Source organism: Oncorhynchus gorbuscha, linkage group LG13 (assembly GCF_021184085.1).
Source record: "Oncorhynchus gorbuscha isolate QuinsamMale2020 ecotype Even-year linkage group LG13, OgorEven_v1.0, whole genome shotgun sequence".
Taxonomy (NCBI): domain Eukaryota; kingdom Metazoa; phylum Chordata; class Actinopteri; order Salmoniformes; family Salmonidae; genus Oncorhynchus; species Oncorhynchus gorbuscha.
The window spans coordinates 21,392,518-21,419,478 of NC_060185.1; the positions used below are offsets into that span (position 1 = coordinate 21,392,518).

The 26,961-nt window shown below is 43.2% G+C and overlaps 1 protein-coding gene across 1 annotated transcript in view; it reads right to left on the reverse strand.

Moving 5' to 3' along the window:
- Positions 1-5,437: 5,437 nt before the first annotated feature.
- Positions 5,438-26,961, reverse strand: part of LOC123992578 (protocadherin Fat 3-like) — a 350,119-nt gene continuing 328,595 nt past the window's right edge. The window contains exons 22-32 of the mRNA XM_046293819.1: positions 26,783-26,917; positions 25,434-25,591; positions 23,312-23,536; positions 22,044-22,287; positions 19,441-19,594; positions 17,309-17,582; positions 16,366-16,816; positions 15,708-15,821; positions 13,666-13,725; positions 10,056-10,091; positions 5,438-8,301 (exon numbers count right to left, since the gene is read on the reverse strand). Coding sequence (XP_046149775.1) covers positions 7,604-8,301; positions 10,056-10,091; positions 13,666-13,725; positions 15,708-15,821; positions 16,366-16,816; positions 17,309-17,582; positions 19,441-19,594; positions 22,044-22,287; positions 23,312-23,536; positions 25,434-25,591; positions 26,783-26,917 — 2,549 coding nt within the window. The 3' untranslated portion in view covers positions 5,438-7,603. The remainder of the gene's footprint in view (positions 8,302-10,055; positions 10,092-13,665; positions 13,726-15,707; positions 15,822-16,365; positions 16,817-17,308; positions 17,583-19,440; positions 19,595-22,043; positions 22,288-23,311; positions 23,537-25,433; positions 25,592-26,782; positions 26,918-26,961) is intronic.

Genomic DNA, 26,961 nt, shown 5'->3' on the forward strand with positions numbered 1-26,961 from the left:
AACACATGCCATCGCAGACTTCACACAAAGAGCCCTCAAACCAACATGTTTAATATAATATATATCCATATCATGAATCTGTGTGTTTCTGAGAAGAGAGGGGTAAAAACTCAAGGTTATTTCAGCTTAATCTAGGTGAACGTAACCAATTGAGTTTATAAATATAATATGTGTAATGATGCAGGTGCTAATCTGAATCTCTTCCCCGTAATTCATTCTAATTACATCAATTGTGAGTGCATGTTTTATTTACGAGCAGAAATGTGTGTATGTGATTAAACTTGTCAAATATCCTGGCAGTGTGAGAGGATTGGAATAGGGAATGGAATGGAAATGGTATGGGGCGGCATTCCCACACCGATCTCACACCTGGAGCTGGGAAATAGGGATGTACAGGTGTAGGATCTTAATGTGATCACCCTGTTGAAGGATACATTTTATGCAATGCAGGAAATAAAAAAATGGTGTATTTGAGGTTTGAAAATGCTTCTGAAGTCTCTAATTTCCACATAGTCATTTCAGACTTGATGTTCCCTTCCAAAAAATGTATCGAACCCTACTAAAATGTCTATGAATTATAATTCACATTTCCTGTTGCTGCAGGATTATTTTAATTTTAATTATTATTTCAAATTAACAACCAACAACAGTGCTCACTTATCCTTTCCTAATGCACTTTATTTTCATTCCCAGGGGAGTGAATACAATACGTATATCATATAGGTACTGTCAGACTACATTAAATCCCATTTGTTGTGGCCCGAGGTTGTATCATCTTCTTTAGTAATAACCAACACTTCTGCAAACACAGTCAGAAACAGATGGATAACCATCCACTCCATAGCATATCTGAGTAAAAGGTATTGTTCTCTTTCAGATTAGGAAAAAAAGAATGTGTGAGTTATGGTAGAAATGACTGTTTAAACATCATGCGTCATGTAAATCTAAAAATCTAAACATATCAAGATAGAGTAATTTACTGCTCGACCTTGACAGAGAGAAAGGGACACACACACACGCGCGCTGAGTTACTGTAGAAATTATTGACATCGTCAGACCCCCAAAGCACTCAGCAAGCTGTTTAAACATCATGCGTCATGTAAATCTAAAAATCTAAACTTAACAAACCAAAGTAACCCACTGCTAGACTGACAGAGAGAGAAAGGGACACACACACACACAGGCTGAGTTACTGTAGAAATGATTGACATCGTCAGACCCCCAAAGCACTCAGCAAGCTGTTTAAACATCATGCGTCATGTAAATCTAAAAACACACCATGGCTTGTCAGTCAACATCATAAGATCATCCTCACACACACCATGGCTTGTCAGTCAACATCATAAGATCATCCTCACACACACCATGGCTTGTCAGTCAACATCATAAGATCATCCTCACACACACCATGGCTTGTCAGTCAACATCATAAGATCATCCTCACACACATCATGGCTTGTCAGTCAACATCATAAGATCATCCTCACACACACCATGGCTTGTCAGTCAACATCATAAGATCATCCTCACACACATCATGGCTTGTCAGTCAACATCATAAGATCATCCTCACACACACCATGGCTTGTCAGTCAACATCATAAGATCATCCTCACACACCATGGAGTGTCAGTCAACATCATAAGATCATCCTCACACACACCATGGCTTGTCAGTCAACATCATAAGGTCATCCTCACACACACCATGGCTTGTCAGTCAACATCATAAGGTCATCCTCACACACACCATGGAGTGTCAGTCAACATCATAAGATCATCCTCACACACACCATGGCTTGTCAGTCAACATCATAAGATCATCCTCACACACACCATGGAGTGTCAGTCAACATCATAAGATCATGCTCCCACACACCATGGCTTGTCAGTCAACATCATAAGATCATCCTCACACACACCATGGAGTGTCAGTCAACATCATAAGATCATCCTCACACACACCATGCCTTGTCAGTCAACATAATAAGATCATCCTCACACACACCATGGAGTGTCAGTTAACATCATAAGATCATCCTCACACACACCATGGCTTGTCAGTCAACATCATAAGATCATCCTCACACACACCATGGAGTGTCAGTCAACATCATAAGATCATCCTCACACACACCATGGCTTGTCAGTCAACATCATAAGGTCATCCTCACACACACCATGGCTTGTCAGTCAACATCATAAGATCATCCTCACACACACCATGGCTTGTCAGTCAACATCATAAGGTCATCCTCACACACACCATGGAGTGTCAGTCAACATCATAAGGTCATCCTCACACACACCATGGAGTGTCAGTCAACATCATAAGGTCATCCTCACACACACCATGGCTTGTCAGTCAACATCATAAGATCATCCTCACACACACCATGGCTTGTCAGTCAACATCATAAGTTCATCCTCACACACACCATGGCTTGTCAGTCAACGTCATAAGATCATCGATTTGCAAAGCGAGAAAAGCCAAACACTGAAGCTGAGAAGAAACCCAATGACAACCCGGAGGGAGTCAGTCAGTTTTGCACCTCAGTCAGTCCTCCACCTCAGTCAGTCCTCCACCTCAGTCAGTGCTCTTTTATGAGTCAGCAAAAGATAGCAAAACCCCTAGGTCTCTGAAGCTCAACAAAAAGGAGAAGAAAACTACTCTACTGTGTGTGTCTCCATATTTGTTTACTTTAATTTCAAACAACACAACTCCAAACGGTTGTTCCTGTAGGCTGATAATGCATCAGGAGTTTGTTCTGATGTGACAGTGAACAAAGTGGAATAGTTTTTGGGTGAATAAAGGTGAATGAAAGGAAAAGGTAGATGGGAGGAGACTTCAGAGAGTGCAGCAGAGTGTTTGACAGCTGACCTCAACTTAGAGGTCAAAGGTTGAAGGTCAAAGACAGGGCATTGAAGGTTTAGATAGGAAGTCCATAATCAAGGACATTTCCTCCTACTTGTTTCCCTGTATGCCTAGATGTACTGTACACATTGGAACTTATTCTAAAACCGATTGCAGCCCTGAAAAATAGAAATGTAAGAGAAATTAGCATGACAAAGCTAAATAGCCTACGGAAAGAGAGAGGGATGAGGAGAGAGACAACAGCTGAGAGAGACAGACAGAAGAAAATTGAGAGAAAGAGAGGGACAGACATACAGACAGAAAACATTTGAGAGAAAGAGAGGGACAGACATACAGACAGAAAACATTTGAGAGAGAGGGACAGACATACAGACAGAAAACATTTGAGAGAGAGGGACAGAGGGAAAAGGTCTCTAGTGACTCTAAGCTATTAATATGAGATTGAGAAAACAACAGGCCTATCTGGTTTCCACTGCATTAATGTGCTATTAATAAACACAGACTCACACACACACACTCTCCTTGCGTGCGCGCACACATAAACACATACGCACATGAGGTATGGAGGTATTTATATACTATAGTATTCACTGTAGTGTTTTTGCAGACATTACTGTATTCTACAGTTTACTATGTAATTATATAGTAAATACTACACATGATCAATGGATACTAGTATGCAATATAGTATTCTACAGTCTCCAACGGTTGAAAAACCCACCGTCAATTGACAATCTTATGTGTATTGCGCAATCACCTTTTGCACACAGCCTTGCTCTCTCTCTCGTGGTTTCATGGACTTGAGTTATAAGTGCGCCATTCCACCTGATGCAAGCTGATGTGTGTGTGTGCGCGTCAGTCGGCAACTCTATCTATTGGTTCCCACCGTGTATTATTGTATTGTGTACACCAGTGTGCATAACTGCCAAAAAGACCACACACACACGCTTGCTATACAACACTATGCCTTTGACAGTTCGCATCGATCTCCTGGAATTAGCATTTTCCTTTGTTATACGGCTAGTCAAGCCAAGTTAGGCATCTAGTGTTCCACAACTACAACATTCTATAGCAAGCACTACAGTATTCTACAGTACTGTATACTACAACATTCTATAGTAAGCACTACAGTATTCTACAGTACTATATACTACAACATTCTATAGTAAGCACTACATGATTGAGGTATACTGCAGTGTGAAGTATAGTATTCTACAGGATAGTACAGTTTATTACAGAATTATATAGCGCTTTGTACCACTGTTTACATGGTTTCTATAGCTACTCATAATGTAGTGCTATGGTCCACTGGGTTGCTAAATGTTTTTTTGTTGTTGTAGTGCTGGACTGTGTACCAATGTATCTCTGTGTAATGTTTTTATGGGTCTGCTTGATGACTTGTGTGGTACTTTAGAGCATTGTTTCCTAACTCCGGTCCTCCAGTACCCCCAACAGCACACGTTTTTGTTATAGCCTCAGACAAAAACACCTGATTCAGCTTGTTAAGGACTTGATGATCAGTTGACAAGTAGATTCAGGTGTGCTTGTCCGGGGCCACACCAAAAATATGTGCTGTTGGTGCTTGAAGACCAGAGTTGGGAAACAATGCTTTAGAGCAGTGTTCAACTCTTACACTATGAGGTTTGGAGCCTGCTGGTTTTCTGTTCTACCTGATAATTTATTGCACCTGATTTCTTAGGTCAAGATCAGTCACTAATTAGAGGGGAACAATGACAAAATGCAGTGGAATTGGCTTGGAGGTCAGAGTTGAGTTCGAGGGCTCTAGAGCAATACGTGATACTTGCATATAAATCTGTAATTATATCAAGTTACCTTGGAAACAAGTTACAGTTAATCAAGTTTAGTCCATTCGGTAACATCATAGGCAAACCTTTTCCATTGCATTGAGGAAGAATTTAGACTTGGTTTGATCAAGAACCTTTTTTATTTTCAGCATTGATTTAAGAAACAAAAAAGCAGTTAAAAATAACTCATTTTGTAAACTCAATTGCTGCAGTTAGATTAGATATATTTTAATACTCCCTGAAATAATTAAAAAGGAACAGAAACCAGAGAAAGATATTAAACAAAAAAGAAAAACCACAGGGATGTAATGTAATGCAGGTTTTGTACATGTAATACTGTGGAAGTTCCACCTAGTCTATTGAAAGGCTATTTAACTTTAAAAGCAAAAGGTTAATGAAAAAAAAGACTTTAGTTGAAATGCGACCGGAGGAGGGGAGCTGAGGTTAAATGATTTATTTACCATGGTCTCTTACGGTCCACATTCACATCAAACACAAGAAACTCAAAGAAAGTCAGTCAGGATTGCAATTCAATATCTACAAAATCAGCATGTAAACAATCTAGCTATCTATGTACACTGTACAAAGATTTTAACACAAACTTACATCTTTTACAAAACAATCTTGCCCGACTGGATCAGGCATATTATATTCCAAAACAACTCCAAGTCCAATACTGACAAACGTGTTTTAATCTTGTTCCGACCAGGCAGCTTTTGATCTTCAAAACAACTCCGCTCATCCTCGTTACTCAACTCCAAGTCCAAAACAACTCCAAGTCCAATACAACTCCAAGTCTCATACAACTCCAAGTCCAATACAACTCCAAGTCCAAAACAACTCCAAGTCCAATACAACTCCAAGTCTCATACAGCTCCAAGTCCAATACAACTCCAAGTCCAATACAACTCCAAGTCCAAAACAACTCCAAGTCCAATACAACTCCAAAACAACTCCAAGTCTAATACAACTCCAAGTCCAATACAACTCCAAGTCCAATAAAACTCCAAGTCTAATACAACTCCAAAACAACTCCAAGTCCAAAACAACTCCAAGTCCAATACAACTCCAAGTCCAAAACAACTCCAAGTCCAATACAACTCCAAGTCCAATACAACTCCAAGTCCAATACAACTCCAAGTCCAATACAACTCCAATACAACTCCAAGTCCAATACGACGCTGTTTTGTTATCTGTCCAGATGTGTAGAATACAAGTCCAAAACTCATCCTTTGTTTATTTTATTTTTTAAGCAGACAGAACCAAAATGTAACACTGCAACTGACAAGACCCATGATGCAACACTGCCTAGCCGCTGTGATTGGTATGGGATGCTACATTATTATATTATTTTCCAATGCATTTGCATTGTGCATGGACCCTACTTCTCATCTATCAGTCAGTCTATTGCTGTTATGGCTTTGGGAAATTCTGGAGTGACTCTATGAAACCTGCTCAGTGCAAAACACATGGGAAGAAGGAAATCAAATAAAAGATATTGAGCTGCATGCTGGGAAATGTAATAGCTCAAGCACACTCAATGTGAATTGTCAATTTTCAATGTCTATTTAAAAATCGGGGACTTGTGAAAAGACAATTACAAACACAAAAATTCCTCAGTGCTTATTATGCTAATTTCACTGGCCCAGAATTGACATATTATCATCATGCCCTTTGGAGGATTTCAATAATGTAGCATGTTTCCTGTAATAATCATGAAAACATAAAACATCAAAAGATACTAGTGCAAAACAATAAAGATCATATCATCATTAAAGCAAAATGAGCGACTCGGCAGGATAGCAGTTTAGCATGTGGTGGGTGGGACAGAAGGAGCGCTCAACTCTCAGCTCAACTCTCATTGCTTCACAGGCCTGATTTCGGGGAGGAGGTCTGGACTAAGGGTAATATTAAACATATTCCACATCAATCCAAATAGCATTCTTAGAGTGGATAATAATACAACATATCTTCTTCTTCCATTTCAATTGCACCACTATGGTCCTTTTACTATTTCACAAATTCTGTACAGGTTATTTATGAGAGGATTTGTACAAAATAACAAAACTAGGGGGAAAAAAAGACACAAATCTGACAGGGGGGAGTTTCCCCCCAAGCGGATTGCATCGTGGTTAGGGGAAAGTTCATTGGGTCTCTGTGGGTGAGCAGGTGTAGTGAGAGGTGGGACAGGGGAGCTGTGTGGAGCGTGCAGCTAACAATCACATCCGCTATGACAGAGAAGGCCATATCACAGTACTGACCATTCAATTACAATATTGTCCCTTGAATTTTTCCCCCAAACATTCTTAATCTTTTGTTTATTGATTAGCTCATCCATTTTCTCTGGAGTCTCTTAAAAGTTTGTATTTTTTCACTTTTTTGTTTACATTCCTACTCAGCATATCTGGTAGGCTTTATGTTCCTGCTATGGAAGAGTATAACACTCAGCTGACCTTGACACGGGCCACTGCTAGGGTAGTGGCTATGATCATAACCAGCTATAGGTACTAATGTGACAAAACGCATTGCTTTCCATTGTATGTGGCTTGGTATTATCTTAAGGGGTAGTTTCGTAAGGGTCGTGGTTAAGGGTAGTGGTTTGGAATGAGTGAAACTAGTTTAAGGATAAAGGCTGCAATGGGTGAAGTGGTTTATCCATGTGTATGTGACCAATACAATACAATTGATTTAAGGTTAGTGTTTGCAATGGCAGTGGTTGAAGGGTTAGGGTGGGTACTGTTTTGATAACGTAGCCACTAGCTAGCAGTGTGTCCATTATACACCAATCATTCCTCTCTGAGCAAGGACCTCCATCTCTCATAACTCCAGCCCGACACACTATTCTAACAGTCTCTGTTCTGCTCTCCTGCCCATCTCGTCCCCGAGCCAGTACTCTTGACCCCACGGTGGGGCCCAGTCAGACCTCAGACCTCAGTCTGTTGCTGCATCTCTACGGTGTGTGTCCCACCCCGGTGTAGCTCATCCATACTGTCAAAGTCACTACCGCCCGCCTCTGAGTCATCAAACCCGCAGGGCGCCGACAGGTCCGAGGCCGATGACGCGTTCACCGACAACCTCATATTCAGCGACACATTATCTTCCATGTCCCCGCCTCCCGGCGTGATCACCCTACCCACAAAAGTGCTGAACTCCTCCCCCCCGGGCCCGCCTTGCCCCGCCTCCCCCAGGGGCAGCTGGTGTGGGGGCAGGTATTGGCTGGGGTGGAAGTGTGGGCGGGGAGACCTGTGGCGTCCAGTGCTGCCACTACCACTCCCACTCAGGGTGCTCTCCTTGGAGACGGGCTGGGTGGTGGGAAGGGTGTCGTAGGGGTGCCCCTGGTACTCCTCCAAGGGAGTGGGAAGGGGAGGAGGGAGCTGGTCCTGGGTCAGAAACTCCTCTTCATGGGGAGGGGGGAAGTCACTGTCGATGTCGAAGCCCCCGAGGTAGTAGTCTGACTCCAGCTCCCGGGCGCTGCCCCCCAGGTGAGAGCTGCCCCCCAGTCGGGAGGCTGAGGCAACCATGTCTCCGTGGCCTCCTAGGCCGCTGACCTCGTAACTGGGTACCTCTTCGATGTCGGGTAGCCGTGAGTTGGGCATCCAGTCAGATGTGTCCCAGTGATACGCTAGAGGAGGGAGAGACAGTTAGATTACATTTAGCAAACACAATCTCTGCCAACATGCCCGATGGACAGTTAAAATCTGAAGGTCCATCAGTTAGTGGACCACTACAGTCTCTCTGTAGAGGTCCATCAGTTAGTGGACCACTACAGTCTCTCTGTAGAGGTCCATCAGTTAGTGGACCACTACAGTCTCTCTGTAGAGGTCCATCAGTTAGTGGACCACTACAGTCTCTCTGTAGAGGTCCATCAGTTAGTGGACCACTAGAGTCTCTCTGTAGAGGTCCATCAGTTAGTGGACCACTAGAGTCTCTCTGCAGAGGTCCATCAGTTAGTGGACCACTAGAGTCTCTCTGCAGAGGTCCATCAGTTAGTGGACCACTAGAGTCTCTCTGCAGAGGTCTATCGGGCATGTTTGTAGACAACAAAACCACAGTTAGATGTCAACCATAGCACGGGGAACATCCTGTACAGGGAACATGTTAGCTGTGTTTGAAGGTTTCACAACATGCAGGAGCGAGGCCTGGGAACGTCAGGGGTCACAGCCAAGACATGGTGAGAGATCAGCGGTTACTAACCGATGGGATCATTCAAAGTAAAACACACATCACATATACATCCACATGTTAACAAGACTGTTTCATAACTAGGGGAAAAAAAGACACAAATCTGACAGGGGGAGTTTCCCCCAAGCGGATTGCATCGTGGTTAGGGGAAAGTTCATTGGGTCTCTGTGGGTGAGCAGGTGTAGTGAGAGGTGGGACAGGGGAGCTGTGTGGAGCGTGCAGCTAACAATCACATCCGCTATGACAGAGAAGGCCATATCACAGTACTGACCATTCAATTACAATATTGTCCCTTGAATTTTTCCCCAAACTTAAAAGTTTGTATCAACTGTAAAATACTAAATAGAAACTAAGAAAGGAAAAACAAACAGTACGCGCATCAAAGGAAATGAAAAAAACAAAGTGAGAAGCACTAATAAGTTATATCCATCCTGACAAGTTCAAGAAAAGCTTCAGACAACAAATCTCAACAAAGCAACGTCAACGAGGACAAACTCATTAAAAGCAGTAGAAACATCAGTCACATGGAGTAACAATGAAACAACACGCTCGGAGGTGGGATGCAAATGCAATGCAGTGAGAGGATTAACCATAACATGTCACGGGCAGCAGGCGACAGCAAAGGAAAGCCAAAATTGGCCAAACTGTGGAGGGACGACAGTGAGAGAAGCCTCTCCACCCTGGCAACGTGACATCTCCAAGGATGCATCAGGGCTGCTCAGTCAGCAGAACAATACTGTGACTGGGGCTAACACATGCTGGGGTGTGTGTGTTTTGGCAGGGGGCCAGGAGTAACAAATCACACAAACACAGTGAGCTCAAACCCGCACCGACAGGTCCGAGGCCGATGACGCGTTCACCGACAACCTCATATTCAGCGACACATTATCTTCCATGTCCCCGCCTCCCGGCGTGATCACCCTACCCACAAAAGTGCTGAACTCCTCCCCCCGGGCCCTGGGAGCCTTGGCCTCCCCCAGGGGCATGGAGACTGGGAAGAGGGGGTTGTAGTGAGATGGAGAGTGAGAGAAAGGGAGAGAGAGAGGATGAGAGAAGGAAGAGGGAGCGAGAGAGAGGGAGAGAGAGAAATGAAAAGAGAGAAGAAAGGAGCAAGGTGAGAGAGTGAGATTAAGAGGGAGAGAGAAGTAAAGGGAGTGATGTGAGATGAAGAATAAAGAGGGGGGAGGGGGTCACCTCTGTTGTAGCTCTGACCTTGGTCCATGACTGACACTGTCACGTGGGAGAACAGGAGAAGAGAGTGCTTTAGCGTGTTAGTGTGTGTTTATTTATGTACAGTATGTGTAATATGTCAGTTTATTTATGTATGTGTAATATGTCCATTTCTTTATGTACAGTATGTGTAATATGTCAGTTTATTTATGTACAGTATGTGTAATATGTCTGTTTCTTTATGTACAGTATGTGTAATATGTCTGTTTCTTTATGTACAGTATGTGTAATATGTCCATTTATTTATGTATGTGTAATATGTCCATTTATTTATGTATGTGTAATATGTCAGTATATTTATGTATGTGTAATATGTCAGTTTATTTATGTATGTGTAATATGTCAGTTTCTTTATGTATGTGTAATATGTCAGTTTATTTATGTATGTGTAATATGTCAGTTTATTTATGTACAGTATGTGTAATATGTCAGTTTATTTATGTACAGTATGTGTAATATGTCCGTTTATTTATGTACAGTATGTGTAATATGTCAGTTTATTTATGTATGTGTAATATGTCAAAGGTTTCTTTATGTACAGTATGTGTAATATGTCAGTTTATTTATGTACAGTATGTGTAATATGTCTGTTTCTTTATGTACAGTATGTGTAATATGTCAGTATATTTATGTATGTGTAATATGTCAGTTTATTTATGTACAGTATGTGTAATATGTCAGTTTATTTATGTACAGTATGTGTAATATGTCAGTGTATTTATGTATGTGTAATATGTCAGTTTCTTTATGTACAGTGAGCTGGGATGGAGACTGGGAAGAGGGGGTTGTAGTGAGATGGAGAGTGAGAGAGTGTAATATGTCAGTATATTCATGTATGTGTAATATGTCCGTTTATTTATGTACAGTATGTGTAATATGTCCGTTTATTTATGTACAGTATGTGTAATATGTCAGTTTCTTTATGTATGTGTAATATGTGTTTATTTATGTACAGTATGTGTAATATGTCCATTTATTTATGTATGTGTAATATGTCCGTTTATTTATGTACAGTATGTGTAATATGTCCATTTATTTATGTATGTGTAATATGTCCGTTTATTTATGTACAGTATGTGTAATATGTCCATTTATTTATGTATGTGTAATATGTCAGTTTCTTTATGTATGTGTAATATGTCAGTTTATTTATGTATGTGTAATATGTCCATTTATTTATGTATGTGTAATATGTCAGTATATTTATGTATGTGTAATATGTCAGTTTATTTATGTATGTGTAATATGTCAGTTTCTTTATGTATGTGTAATATGTCAGTTTATTTATGTATGTGTAATATGTCAGTTTATTTATGTACAGTATGTGTAATATGTCAGTTTATTTATGTACAGTATGTGTAATATGTCCGTTTATTTATGTACAGTATGTGTAATATGTCAGTTTATTTATGTATGTGTAATATGTCCGTTTCTTTATGTACAGTATGTGTAATATGTCAGTTTATTTATGTACAGTATGTGTAATATGTCTGTTTCTTTATGTACAGTATGTGTAATATGTCAGTATATTTATGTATGTGTAATATGTCAGTTTATTTATGTACAGTATGTGTAATATGTCAGTTTATTTATGTACAGTATGTGTAATATGTCAGTGTATTTATGTATGTGTAATATGTCAGTTTCTTTATGTACAGTATGTGTAATATGTCAGTATATTCATGTATGTGTAATATGTCCGTTTATTTATGTACAGTATGTGTAATATGTCCGTTTATTTATGTACAGTATGTGTAATATGTCAGTTTCTTTATGTATGTGTAATATGTCCGTTTATTTATGTACAGTATGTGTAATATGTCCATTTATTTATGTATGTGTAATATGTCCGTTTATTTATGTACAGTATGTGTAATATGTCCATTTATTTATGTATGTGTAATATGTCCGTTTATTTATGTACAGTATGTGTAATATGTCCATTTATTTATGTATGTGTAATATGTCAGTTTCTTTATGTATGTGTAATATGTCAGTTTATTTATGTATGTGTAATATGTCCGTTTATTTATGTATGTGTAATATGTCCGTTTATTTATGTATGTGTAATATGTCCGTTTATTTATGTATGTGTAATATGTCAGTTTATTTATGTATGTGTAATATGTCAGTTTATTTATGTATGTGTAATATGTCCGTTTATTTATGTATGTGTAATATGTCCGTTTATTTATGTATGTGTAATATGTCAGTTTATTTATGTATGTGTAATATGTCCGTTTATTTATGTATGTGTAATATGTCAGTTTCTTTATGTATGTGTAATATGTCCGTTTATTTATGTATGTGTAATATGTCAGTTTATTTATGTATGTGTAATATGTCAGTTTATTTATGTATGTGTAATATGTCCGTTGTCACGCCTTGGTTATTGTATTTTGTGTATTTGTTATATGTTTGGGTAGGCCAGGGTGTGACATGGGTTTATATGTTGTATTCGTATTGGGGTTTGTATTATTTGGGATCGCGGCTGATTAGGGGTGTGGTATAGGCTTGGCTGCCTGAGGCGATTCTCAATTAGAGTCAGGTGCTTATCATTGTCTCCGATTGGGAACCGTATTTAGGCAGCCTCAATTTCGCTTTGTATTTTGTGGGTGTTTGTTCCTGTCTTTGTGTAGTATTCACCAGATAGGCTGTAATTAGTTTCACGTTTCGTTTGTTGTTTTCATATTTCAGTTATTTCATGTACCGTCATATCTTTCATTAAAGTCATGAGTAACCTACACGCTGCACTTCGGTCCGACTCTCTTCATTCAACAGACGAACGCCGTTACATCCGTTTCTTTATGTACGTGTAATATGTCAGTTTCTTTATGTACAGTATGTGTAATATGTCAGTTTATTTATGTACAGTATGTGTAATATGTCAGTTTATTTATGTACAGTATGGGTAATATGTCCGTTTCTTTATGTACAGTATGTGTAATATGTCAGTTTCTTTATGTACAGTATGTGTAATATGTCAGTTTATTTATGTACAGTATGTGTAATATGTCTGTTTCTTTATGTACAGTATGGGTAATATGTCAATGCACATGTGAGTTAAACTCTGATTCAGCCCAGCCCTGACCTTTTCAGCCTGTCCCCATGAACACCTGAGTGTGTGTGTGTGTGTGTGTGTGTGTGTGTGTGTGTGTGTGTGTGTGTGTGTGTGTGTGTGTGTGTGTGTGTGTGTGTGTGTGTGTGTGTGTGTGTGTGTGCGTGCGTGCGTGCGTGCGTGCGTGTGTGCGTGTGTTGAGGCTTGCTACTTCAACACAAGGGTTCCATGTAAGCTAGGTATTTGGATGTGTACTGAAAATATAAAGCCTACAGTATGTACATTGAGATTACATACAAGACATGTATTTTACACCATAGCTGAAGTACACGATATTCAAACCACAGCACTGTCATGGTATTGTCATGGATAGCATTGTCATGGCATCTCATAGAGAGAGATAAGTACAGGGAGAAGTAAAGAGAGTGTCAGAAGGATAGAGAGAGAGAGAGAGAGAGAGAGAGAGAGAGAGAGAGAGAGAGAGAGAGAGAGAGAAGGGTGGATGAGACATGGTACCTTCGTTTTCAATAGTGTCGACTGCATCATTGACCAGTCGAATGACGGTCACTATGGAGGCTTGTTGGAGAGAAGCAGAGGGAGGAGACACGATTTGAGACACAGGAAGTTGACAACAGACTCCCAGGAAAAAGCTACTATTGGCTGAAGATGGGATAAACACTAGGGCCGTGTAGTATGGGAGGTGTCTGATCAAAAGCTACAAATAGAACCAGACTTAGAAGTCTTCCACTTTTAGAAAAAAAGGGTGCTATCTAGATCTCCACAGTGGTTTTAGGCTTTCCACATAGGAGAACCCTTTAGATAACACCTTTCGGTTCCAGGTAGAACTCTTTTGGGTTCTACATGGAAAGGTTCTACATGGAACCCGAAAGGGTTCTTTCTACTTGGAACCAAAAAAAGTTCTACCTGGAACCAAAAAAGGTTCTACCTGGAACCAAAAAAGGTTATGGGGACAGCCCAAAAAAAAACCTTTTTTCTAAGAGTGTAGGAGGGGACTAACACAGAATCCATGTGCATTTGCTTATCCAAGTATTGGAGAGTATCCCCAGCAAGAAAACACACACACACCTACACACACACACACACACACACACACACACACACACACACACACACACACACACACACACACACACACACACACACACACACACACACACACACACACACACACACACACACACACACACACACACACACACACACACACACACACACACACACACACACACACACACACACACACTTACTTCCATTTACAAATGTAAACATGAGGTAGGGCTGTGTTCAGAGAGACGAGAGCAAGATTGTTAAATTATGTTTTGAAGACATTCAGTGAAAATCAGATGAATACAAAAATAACAAGAAAGAGAAATAAATCAAATGGAATGAACATAATAATGACTTCAGATCATATCCACTGGAGCAGTCGTTCGCACTGATTGGTCTGCTGCAAACTGTTCTGTGGCCTGATTGGCTAACATCACAGTCAGCTATGTGAAATGTGATCATATTGACAGTGAAGCGGTTGCATTAATTATGAATGAATGAAGCATCAATGTTGATACATCAACATTGCATTTCAGCTATGTAGTCTAGTACATAGTAGCAGCACCCTATGATGATGTAGATTCACCATGGTGATAGCAGGATGATCTGAGTGATCCATGTTGATCCAGAAATAACAACTTATAGGCTATTTCTCTAAGTAAAAATAACTACTACTGACATTCTTTCAATAGCAAAACTACACAAAGTCCACAACAACACAACACAAGTTACATAACAATACAAAACACAGATAACACAACACACAAACAACCACCTGAAACCTGAACTGGCTTCTGCCAACCATTGGAGCTGGAGCATCAACGACTAGAACCATAGAACGCCACGGAAGAGAACAACGTGTTTGAATGCATAATGATGAAACGATGACAAGTTCACAAACACAACACAGCTGTGTGGATGGAAGCGTTGTGTCATTCCTCTAAGGTCAGCTTGCTGTCTGTCTGCACACTGCACACTCTCTCACTTCCAAATGAAAACACAATTTGACAGGTGTGGAAATTAAAAAGTTAACAAAATCACTAGAATAAAAACGAGAAAAAAGGCTCCAGGAATTAACACGGACAAATGATATTAAACACATGTCAACAATAAATCAACATGATTTGGGGACAAATAAACTAACACTGGATGTTAGTGTTTCCTGAAACACTTTTACAACACAGCAAGAGTAAAGGCTTTAGGAAACAATAAAACACAGCATTTACTAATGCCCTTCCCCAAACCACCTCTGACTCCACCCCTTGGTGTTTGCCAATCTAAAGGGACTGTTATTGAAGCAATATGGTCATAGCAATGTGCTTTAGGGAGCTTTGGCCATAATGCTTTCACATCTGGTTCCTCTGAATCTGCCGACATTAAAAGGTTATGAGGGCTTGTTAAGGGTTGTTATCGGACCAGACGGTAGACTAGCTCACTGTTGTTATGGGTGTGGCCAGAAAGAGTTACGAGAAAGGTGGGGCGTGTCTTACCGTTGTCATCGCAAGAGTCGGACTGGAAGGAGCTCAGCGATTGGACCTCAGAGTTGCTGCCCTTGTTACTCCCTGAGAAACAGGTCATCTCTTCGCCCATATCTACCATTTTACCTGCAGGGAGAGGTCAGAGGTTAGAGGTCAGGGCATCAGAAGTTTGGAGGGCAGAGGAAGTTGGGAGCAGGCCAGGGAGAGTTGCCCCTTTGCAAGGATAGTCACAGAAGAACACAGGCTCGTTAGTACCAGGGCTGTCTTTGTTGAGGCACACATCGCACACACCTCGGCTCCAGTGACAACAATGATGACACGGAGTGCTAGAAGTACCCCCCCCCCACACACATACACACAATCTTATGATTTGGGAATCAAAGCCAGCTCATAATTAGGATGGTCTTGATAAACTGAACGTGATGCAGTCTGACTATAGTTTAGTGCAATATGAATATGAATGAATATGGAAATGGTACAACAATGCCCTCCCCCTCAAGAGTTCCTGGAAAAGAGGATCACTTAGAGGGATACACATTCACAAACCAACATTTGAAAATATGCATGATTGCACACACACAAGACAAAAACAAACACGTATGAATAAAGACTATACCAAACACAAACAGGTTCAAACGCATCATACTATGCCCCCCCCACGCACACAGACCCTCGTCGCTGTCCCAGGGGCTCTTGCGGATGGAATCACAGTCGGAACGGCAGGGCGAGACAGGTGGTAGGTTGGGTGCCACGCTGCACACCACCACCCCCCTCCGCATCGTGCCTCCTAGAACCCTGGGTGACTCTGGGTGGAAGGTGCTCATCTCATTGTGTTCCACGCCTCTCCCGTCCGCCATCTTCTCCAGCGTGGACCGTGGGTCGCCTTGGAAACAGGGTGTGTACGCCATGGGCCTCACAGGCACCTGGGGCGGGCCGATCATTCCGGCTCCTCCCCCTATCACCGTGGCGCATAGCCCTGCTTCGGCGTACAGGTTCAAGGGGTCTCCCGGCATGCAGCGCAGGGTCTTGAACTGAACTCCATTGGCCTTGTTTAACAGAGCTGCTGTTGCTGGATCTTGGACCAGCGTTAAGTTGTTACGGGAGTAGTTCTTCTGGAACACCTGGAGACAAAATATAGTTTTTATTGTATTTCTTGTAAAACAATATATAGTATTACATATGTAGGATTTTAATTTGTGGTCCTTCTGTAGCTCAGTTGGTAGAGCATGGCACTTGTAACGCCAGGGTAATGGGTTCGATTCCCGGGACCACCCATACGTAGAATGTATGCACACATGACTGTAAGTCGCTTTGGATAAAAGTGTCTGCTAAATGGCATATATTATTATTATTATTATATTAATTTGAGCAAGTTTGCTGTAGCATGAAAATACCCCTACAGCAACTGAAATGTGAATTAATATGTGGATTACAATTTATGGACATTTTTGTTGGGGTTGATAAAACATTTCATGAGAGAATATCAAGCCTGAAATTTCAAAGTGGAAATTACATTTTTTAGAAGCATTTTAAACCTCAGATACAAAACAAGTTAAAAATGAATTAAGAAATAAAAACACACAAGAATAAATCAAACAACACAACACAGATACCTTCTTGCGGAAGGCGATGAAGAGGATGATGAGGGTGACGATGACGAAGAGGACAACAGCGATGCCGATCAGTTCTTCTTTCCCCAGCACGGCGTGTCCAGCCTGCATGTCTGGGACCACCACGGGCCGCAGGCCGCAGCGCTGGCCCACAAAGCCCGCCGTGCAGTTACAGTAGAACGAGCCGTGCGTGTTGACGCACACACCACCATTCTCGCATTCTGCCTCGCTGCCCGTGGCTCTGCCCCGCACACACTCATTTACATCCTCCTCGCACCTGGAGAGGGTGAATGGAGGAACGTGGGCAGAGGGGTTGTTAAAACTCAGTTTGGTAATTAGTTTGGATAGTTTGACTTACAGATGCCTCTAGAGAAAATACACTCCAAAAATGATCCTTGAAGTAGGTTATTATCAATACATCAGAATCGTTAATAAACTGTTACATACAGATAGTTTGTGGGTCATTTAATACTTGACTGACTAAAAGTGAGGAAGACTCTCCTTTCATTTGGAGGTGGGAGGAAAGTGATGTGGAGAGGGAGATAGAAGACAGCTCAGGGACTCCTAGTCTCATATGCTCCCTATTAAATAACAACCACACTGAGATTGACTTTCCTGATCTTCCTCATCTGAAATTAAAATGGCTTTGATGATGGAACGCAAGCTTCTGGCGTGTGTGTGTGTTGGTTTGTTTGTGTGTGTGTGTTGGTTTGTTTGTGTGTGTGTGTGTTGGTTTGTTTGTGTGTGTGTGTGTTGGTTTGTTTTTGTGTGTGTGTGTTGGTTTGTTTTTGTGTGTGTGTGTATGTGTATGTGTATGTGTATGTGTATGTGTGTGTGTGTGTGTGTGTGTGTGTGTGTGTGTGTGTGTGTGTGTGTGTGTGTGTGTGTGTGTGTGTGTGTGTGTGTGTGTGTGTGTGTGTGTGTGTGTGTGTGTGTGTGTGTGTGTGTGTGTGTGTCTGTGTGTGTGTGTGTGTGTGTGTGTGTGTGTGTGTGTGTGTGTGTGTGTGTGTGTGTGTGTGTGTGTGTGTGTGTGTGTGTGTGTGTGTGTGTGTGTGTGTGTGTGTGTGTGTGTGTGTGTGTGTCTGTGTGTGTGTGTGTGTGTGTGTGTGTGTGTGTGTGTGTGTGTGTGTGTGTGTGTGTGTGTGTGTGTGTGTGTGTGTGTGTGTGTGTGTGTGTGTGTGTGTGTGTGTGTGTGTGTGTGTGTGTGTGTGTGTGTGTGTGTGTGTGTGTGTGTGTGTGTGTGTGTGTGTGTGTGTGTGTGTGTGTGTGTGTGTGTGTGTGTGTGTGTGTGTGTGTGTGTGTGTGTGTGTGTGTGTGTGTGTGTGTGTGTGTGTGTGTGTGTGTGTGTGTGTGTGTGTGTGTGTGTGTGTGTGTGTGTGTGTGTGTGTGTGTGTGTGTGTGTGTGTGTGTGTGTGTGTGTGTGTGTGTGTGTGTGTGTGTGTGTGTGTGTGTGTGTGTGTGTGTGTGTGTGTGTGTGTGTGTGTGTGTGTGTGTGTGTGTGTGTGTGTGTGTGTGTGTGTGTGTGTGTGTGTGTGTGTGTGTATGTGTGTGTGTGTGTGTGTGTGTGTGTGTGTGTGTGTGTGTGTGTGTGTGTGTGTGTGTGTGTGTGTGTGTGTGTTTCAGCGAGTAAGAAAAGTGTATACATGAGTGAGCTTGTGGCTTTGTATCTTAGCCTTGATTTCTAATGTAACAGTGGAACACCCCTAAACCACCTGGAGAGAAGGAGACAAGCAGAATGAAATGTCATCTTCTTTACTCTTTCAACTCTTTGAGTGAATCTTAAACATGCTGCAGGCAGCTTGGGGCTCTGGCTCTTCTGCTCATCTGCCTATCATTGTCGAGAAAAGTTGGTTTATACTGCCACCTAGTGGGAAGTATGAGGCATTGCGTTCACAGAGGGCTTTATACATACTTTATATATGACATACTTTATATTATACCTACTACTTGGGCTAGTAGGCAGCTGAACCAGCTAAAACAAACAGCTAATTTAAAAGGTGGATGATTATGTGAGTGAGTGATTTAAATGGTGTTGTTGTGTCTGTCATATTCAACTCCATGGGCATGTGTTCAGGACAGGAGTGTGTTGTATACTGTATGTTTACAGTGTGATCATTAGTGCGATAGTAACTCACGTGGTTCCCTGGAACCCTCTCCTGCAGCTGCAGAGGAAAGCGTTGCCGATGGCTTTGCACACACCACTGTTGAGGCAGGGGTTAGGAACGCAAGCTGTGATCTCTGTCTCACAGCGCCCTCCAGTGTACTGGGGTCTGCAACTACAGGCAAACGCTAATACACAGAGAGAAGAGGCAAAGGAACAGGAAAGGACAGGAATAAAAAGGGAGAGAGAGAGAGAGAGAGAGAGACAGAGAGAGGGAGAGAGAGAGAGAGAGAGAGAGAGAGAGAGAGAGAGAGAGAGAGAGAGAGAGAGAGAGAGAGAGAGGAGAGAGAATGGAACATTAGCAGAGAGAGAAAAGAGACAGAGAGTAAAAAGAAAAAAGGAAGGAGAGTAAATGATTTTACATTTGAGTCATTAAGCAGATGCTCTTACCGGGGGAGACTTACAGTTAGTGCATTAATCTTAAGATAGCTAGGTGGGACAACCACATATTACATTAAGTACATTTAGCCTCAATTATGGGGGGTGTAAAATGAAGTATTCTGCATACAAGTGTAGTAGTGCTATAATTCAACAAAGCAATCAGACCATCATGGCAGATTCAGAACACACACACACACACACGCGCACGCACGCACACGCACACACACACACACACACACACACACACACACACACACACACACACACACACACACACACACACACACACACACACACACACACACACACACACACACACACACACACACACACACACACACACACCATCACACTCCATCACACTCACAATCCATCACACACACAGGAATGTGTTCAGTGCTGTAGAGACTAGTGTGTGCATTGTTTGAGCTTTGGCGGCGGTGCCAGGGATCGTTGGCATGGGGTTGACGAGAGCTTGCCAGCCTAAACATCAACACACACACACCTCTGGGATATCACATGGGTACAAACACACCTAGAGGCACATGCAACTGGGAAACACACAATCACAAACACACACACCTCTAGGAAAACACAGGGAAATGTCACTGTGTTTATCAACACAGCACAGACAGACACACACGCACACACAGTGGGATTCCGGAATACATACACACACACACTCCGCTAACCTTTACACAAAGGTCGGGTGTGCCAAAAACAGGGAACCATGACAAGCCCCAGAATGCCGTGCTCTTTTCAGAGTGCTCCGCAATGCGAGTGGGGAGACCGGGAAATACCAACACAGGGGAGTGTTAAGTCACTCTCTCTGTGTTGAGTCTTGGCCTCGATGTGTTAAGTCAGCACATTAAGTCAAGGGGTCACCCTGCTGAGCCCAGGCAGGGAATTTCTATAGAGATGACATTTAACCAGGCTTCCCTATTGACTCCAGTAAAATGCCAACGTCTTGAGCCCTCGCGGTAGTCTGATTTTAAAACGATACGATTTGTTCATGTAGGTCTTTTGAGTTCAGGCAAAAGGAGAAGAGATATGAACAGACAAAAAAACGAAGAGCAACTCGAGAGATATGATGATACAAAGAGAGGAAGATAAGGACAGAGAGAAGGTAACACAATCAGGCAGACAAAAAAAGAGAGAGAGAGAGAGAGAGAGAGAGAGAGAGAGAGAGAGAGAGAGAGAGAGAGAGAGAGAGAGAGAGAGAGAGAGAGAGAGAGAGAGAGAGAGAGAGAGAGAGAGAGAGAGAGAGAGAGAGAGAGAGAGAGAGAGAGAGAGAGAGAGAGAGAGAGAGAGAGAGAGAGAGAGAGAGAGAAAACATAAGTGATGAAGGAGTCTACTATGAGGATTTTTCAGTCCCACCTTTGGAAAAAAACATTGGGTCAAGTTCAGTTTAATTAGGAGTTCATTATGGATTAATAATAAATTAACGTTGATTAACGGGAGATCCAGATCCATGGAGAGGTTATAGTGTGCCAGCTGGCTCAGTGGCACAGGCTGGCTCAGGGGCACAGGCTGGCTCAGGGCACAGGCTGGCTCAGGGGCACAGGCTGGCTCAGGGGCACAGGCTGGCTCAGGGGCACAGGCTGGCTCAGGGGCACAGGCTGGCTCAGGGGTACATGCTGGCTCAAGGGCACCGGCTGGCTCAGGGGCACAGGCTGGCTCAGGGGCTCTGGCTGGCTCAGGCTGGCACAGATCATCATCCATCACCCTGATGACCTCCAAGTAAAACGCTAATCAATCAAACAATCAATCAGGAAATCGGTGTGTGTATTGTGGACGCTAATGGGCACCAACCCAGGCTGTTTGTTTCACACACACAACAGAGGAGGCTAGTGGGATGAGCAATAGGAGGACAGGCTCATTATAATGGCTGGATTGTAATAAAATAAAAGGGTATCAAACACATCAAACATATAGAAAACCACATTTGACTCTGTTCCATTAATTCCATTTCAGCCATTACAATGAGCCTGTCCTCCCATAGCTCCTCCCACCAGCCTCCAAACACACACACACACACACACACACACACACACACACACACACACACACACACACACACACACACACACACACACACACACACACACACACACACACACACACACACACACACACACACACACACACAACCTCTTGTGACCGCATCTATTTCCTCTTGCAGTTCCCCAGACTCACCACCGGAGGGCAGGCTGGTGCAGGTGGCTCCGTGGAGGCAGGGCTGTTTCAGGCAGGAGTCGGGGTAGAGAACACAGCCCAGCTTCAGCTCTGTCAGGCCCACCACCTCAGCATAGCGACTCCTCTTGTTCTGCAGTGGCAGCTCGTTGTTGTTGAGCATCACAGAGTCCAGGCAGCCCTGGAAACCATCCGTCACCCGAGGACCCTTCTTGTCTGTCAGGCTGCGAGAGTTAGGAGGCTGGACCTGGGGGAGGGAAGAGACATGAGTGACATCAGATGTATGTATACATACAAACAACCAAACAAATATTGTACTGTATATAAATAGGTATAGCACACAAAACTATAATATCGAACCAGAATACCAAGCTTTTTCATGTTGTTTTCTGAGTATGGAGCAAGTCATGTTCAGACAACTATTTGAAAGACAAAGATTCTGAATACAGTACATTCATTTATACACAAACAGGCTGTATTCCTCAGAGCTTCCTATCCAGAGCTTCCTATCCAGAGCTTCTTATCCAGAGCTTCCTATCCAGAGCTTCCTATCCAGAGCTTCCTATCCAGAGCTTCCTATCCCCCCCCCCCCCTCAACTCAGAAAAAAATCTCTCTTTTATAATCTTGTTTTACTATCCTTGTGGGGACCAAACAATTAATTTTCATTCAAAATCCTATTTTCTCTAACCCCTAACCCCAACCTAACTCCTAACTCTACTTCTAACCCTAACCCTAACCTAACTCCTAACTCTACTTCTAACCCCAAACCCTAACCTAACTCCTAACTCTACTTCTAACCCCAAACCCTAACCTAACTCCTAACTCTACTTCTAACCCCTAACCCTAACCTAACTCCTAACTCTACTTCTAACCCTAACCCTAACCTAACTCCTAACTCTACTTCTAACCCCAAACCCTAACCTAACTCCTAACTCTACTTCTAACCCCAAACCCTAACCTAACTCCTAACTCTACTTCTAACCCTAACCCTAACCTAACTCCTAACTCTACTTCTAACCCTAACCCTAACCTAACTCCTAACTCTACTTCTAACCCTAACCCTAACCTAACTCCTAACTCTACTTCTAACCCTAACCCTAATTGTAACCTTAAATCTAACTCCTGAACCTAAAATAGCCTTTTTCCTTGTGGGGACTGGCGAAATGACTCCCATTTTCCTTGTTTTACTATCCTTGTGATTATTTCTGGTCCCCACAAGGATAATAAAACCAAAAACACACACACCCCTTCCCCTCCACAGAAAGCCCACCTGTGCTCCAAAGTAGATAGACCCATCTGCCCCTAGTGGTTGGAAGCTTGGTGGTCCTCTCCTCCTCTCCACATAGCTGTCGTCCAGAGACAGACTGGTGAAGTTACGGTTGAGCTCCAGAGTCACCGTGTGCCAGTTCCCATCGTTGATGGGCCTCCCAGAAATACCCAGCATACCAGGGCTGTTCCCACAGTCCAGCTGGAACCACAGTTTACCCTCCTCTAGCTGTCAATCACAACAAGATAGGCAGGATTTAGACCCAGATGAGTGGCTTAGCTTCAGGTAATAACAAGGGTGGATCATGCTGTGGGTATCCAGACTATCCATGTGTGTACCTAGAATATAACACAGTAGGCTGATCACATCGGTATGTTATGTTCAGTATAGTACAGGGATTAGCATGTATTGGTGTGTACCTTAAACAGGGGTCAGCAAGTGTATGTGTGTGTGTGTGTATCTGTGTGTGTGTGCGTGTCAGTACCTTCAGTATGGTGCAGGGTCAGAGTGTGTGTGGGTACCTTCAGTATGGTGCAGGGGTCAGAGTGTGTGTGGGTACCTTCAGTATAGTGCAGGGGTCAGAGTGTGTGTGTGGGTACCTTCAGTATAGTGCAGGGGTCAGAGTGTGTGTGGGTACCTTCAGTATAGTGCAGGGGTCAGAGTGTGTGTGGGTACCTTCAGTATAGTGCAGGGGTCAGAGTGTGTGTGGGTACCTTCAGTATGGTGCAGGGGTCAGAGTGTGTGTGGGTATCTTCAGTATAGTGCAGGGGTCAGTGTGTGTGGGTACCTTCAGTATAGTGCAGGGGTCAGAGTGTGTGTGGGTACCTTCAGTATAGTGCAGGGGTCAGTGTGTGTGTGGGTACCTTCAGTATAGTGCAGGGGTCAGTGTGTGTGTGTGTTGGTACATTCAGTATAGTGCAGGGGTCATTGTGTGTGTGTGTTGGTACATTCAGTATGGTGCAGGGGTCAGTGTGTGTGTGGGTACCTTCAGTATAGTGCAGGGGTCAGTGTGTGTGTGGGTACCTTCAGTATAGTGCAGGGGTCAGTGTGTGTGTGGGTACCTTCAGTATAGTGCAGGGGTCAGAGTGTGTGTGGGTACATTCAGTATAGTGCAGGGGTCAGAGTGTGTGTGGGTACATTCAGTATAGTGCAGGGGTCAGAGTGTGTGTGGGTACATTCAGTATGGTGCAGGGGTCAGAGTGTGTGTGGGTACCTTCAGTATAGTGCAGGGGTCAGAGTGTGTGTGGGTACATTCAGTATAGTGCAGGGGTCAGAGTGTGTGTGGGTACCTTCAGTATAGTGCAGGGGTCAGTGTGTGTGTGGGTACCTTCAGTATAGTGCAGGGGTCAGAGTGTGTGTGGGTACCTTCAGTATAGTGCAGGGGTCAGAGTGTGTGTGGGTACATTCAGTATAGTGCAGGGGTCAGAGTGTGTGTGGGTACATTCAGTATAGTGCAGGGGTCAGAGTGTGTGTGGGTACATTCAGTATAGTGCAGGGGTCAGAGTATGTGTGGGTACATTCAGTATAGTGCAGGGGTCAGAGTGTGTGTGGGTACCTTCAGTATAGTGCAGGGGTCAGAGTGTGTGTGGGTACCTTCAGTATAGTGCAGGGGTCAGTGTGTGTGTGGGTACCTTCAGTATAGTGCAGGGGTCAGAGTGTGTGTGGGTACATTCAGTATAGTGCAGGGGTCAGAGTGTGTGTGGGTACCTTCAGTATGGTGCAGGGGTCAGAGTGTGTGTGGGTACCTTCAGTATGGTGCAGGGGTCAGTGTGTGTGTGGGTACCTTCAGTATAGTGCAGGGGTCAGAGTGTGTGTGGGTACCTTCAGTATAGTGCAGGGGTCAGTGTGTGTGTGGGTACCTTCAGTATAGTGCAGGGGTCAGTGTGTGTGTGGGTACCTTCAGTATAGTGCAGGGGTCAGTGTGTGTGTGGGTACCTTCAGTATAGTGCAGGGGTCAGTGTGTGTGTGGGTACCTTCAGTATAGTGCAGGGGTCAGTGTGTGTGTGGGTACCTTCAGTATAGTGCAGGGGTCAGAGTGTGTGTGGGTACCTTCAGTATGGTGCAGGGGTCAGAGTGTGTGTGGGTACCTTCAGTATAGTGCAGGGGTCAGAGTGTGTGTGGGTACCTTCAGTATGGTGCAGGGGTCAGAGTGTGTGTACATGATGATTCCTCTGCTCTGAAGAGTTCTGATTCTTAGTCCCAGCTTCATCTCTCCTGTCCTTCCTCCATCAGACACTTTATACTTGATATAGCTGTTCCCTGAGAAACTCAGAGACGTGTGACCTGTACACACACACACACACACACACACACACACACACACACACACACACACACACACACACACACACACACACACACACACACACACACACACACACACACACACACACACACACACACACACACACACACACACACAAAGATATGCAGAGTCAGAGCACATACACACACACAAAGATATGCAGAGTCAGAGCACATACACACACACACACACAAAGATATGCAGAGTCAGAGCACATACACACACACACACACAAAGATATGCAGAGTCAGAGCACATACACACACACACAAAGATATGCAGAGTCAGAGAATGTACACACACACACACAAAGATATGCAGAGTCAGAGCACATACACACACACACACACAAAGATATGCAGAGTCAGAGCACATACACACACACACAAAGATATGCAGAGTCAGAGCACATACACACATACACAAATATATGCAGAGTCAGAGCACATACACACACACACAAAGATATGCAGAGTCAGAGCACATACACACACACACACAAAGATATGCAGAGTCAGAGAATGTACACATACACACACACACAAAGATATGCAGAGTCAGAGCACATACACACACACAAAGATATGCAGAGTCAGAGCACATACACACACACACACAAATATATGCAGAGTCAGAGCACATACACACACACACACAAAGATATGCAGAGTCAGAGCACATACACACATACACAAATATATGCAGAGTCAGAGCACATACACACACACACACACATATATGCAGAGTCAGAGAATGTACACACACACACACACATATATGCAGAGTCAGAGAATGTACACACACACACACAAAGATATGCAGAGTCAGAGCACATACACACACACAAAGATATGCAGAGTCAGAGCACATACACACACAAAGATATGCAGAGTCAGAGCACATACACACACACAAAGATATGCAGAGTCAGAGCACATACACACACACAAAGATATGCAGAGTCAGAGCACATACACACACACAAAGATATGCAGAGTCAGAGCACATACACACACACAAAGATATGCAGAGTCAGAGCACATACACACACACAAAGATATGCAGAGTCAGAGCACATACACACATACACAATTGAACACATTTGGAATTTTCTATTTGCATCCACAAATTACACCACATTTACAAAGGATCCAAACATTCAGAAGCACCTGCACACTCTCCTAGTTTCCCTGGTGGACACTGGCAGGCGTACGGTACTCTGGTGCCCTCTGTGCCCACACACTGCATGTCTCCTGGGCAGGGCTGCTCATCACACAACTCTGAGGTTGGGGAACAGCTACCATCTGATGGAGAGAGAGGAGGGAGAGAGAGAGAGAGAGAGAGAGAG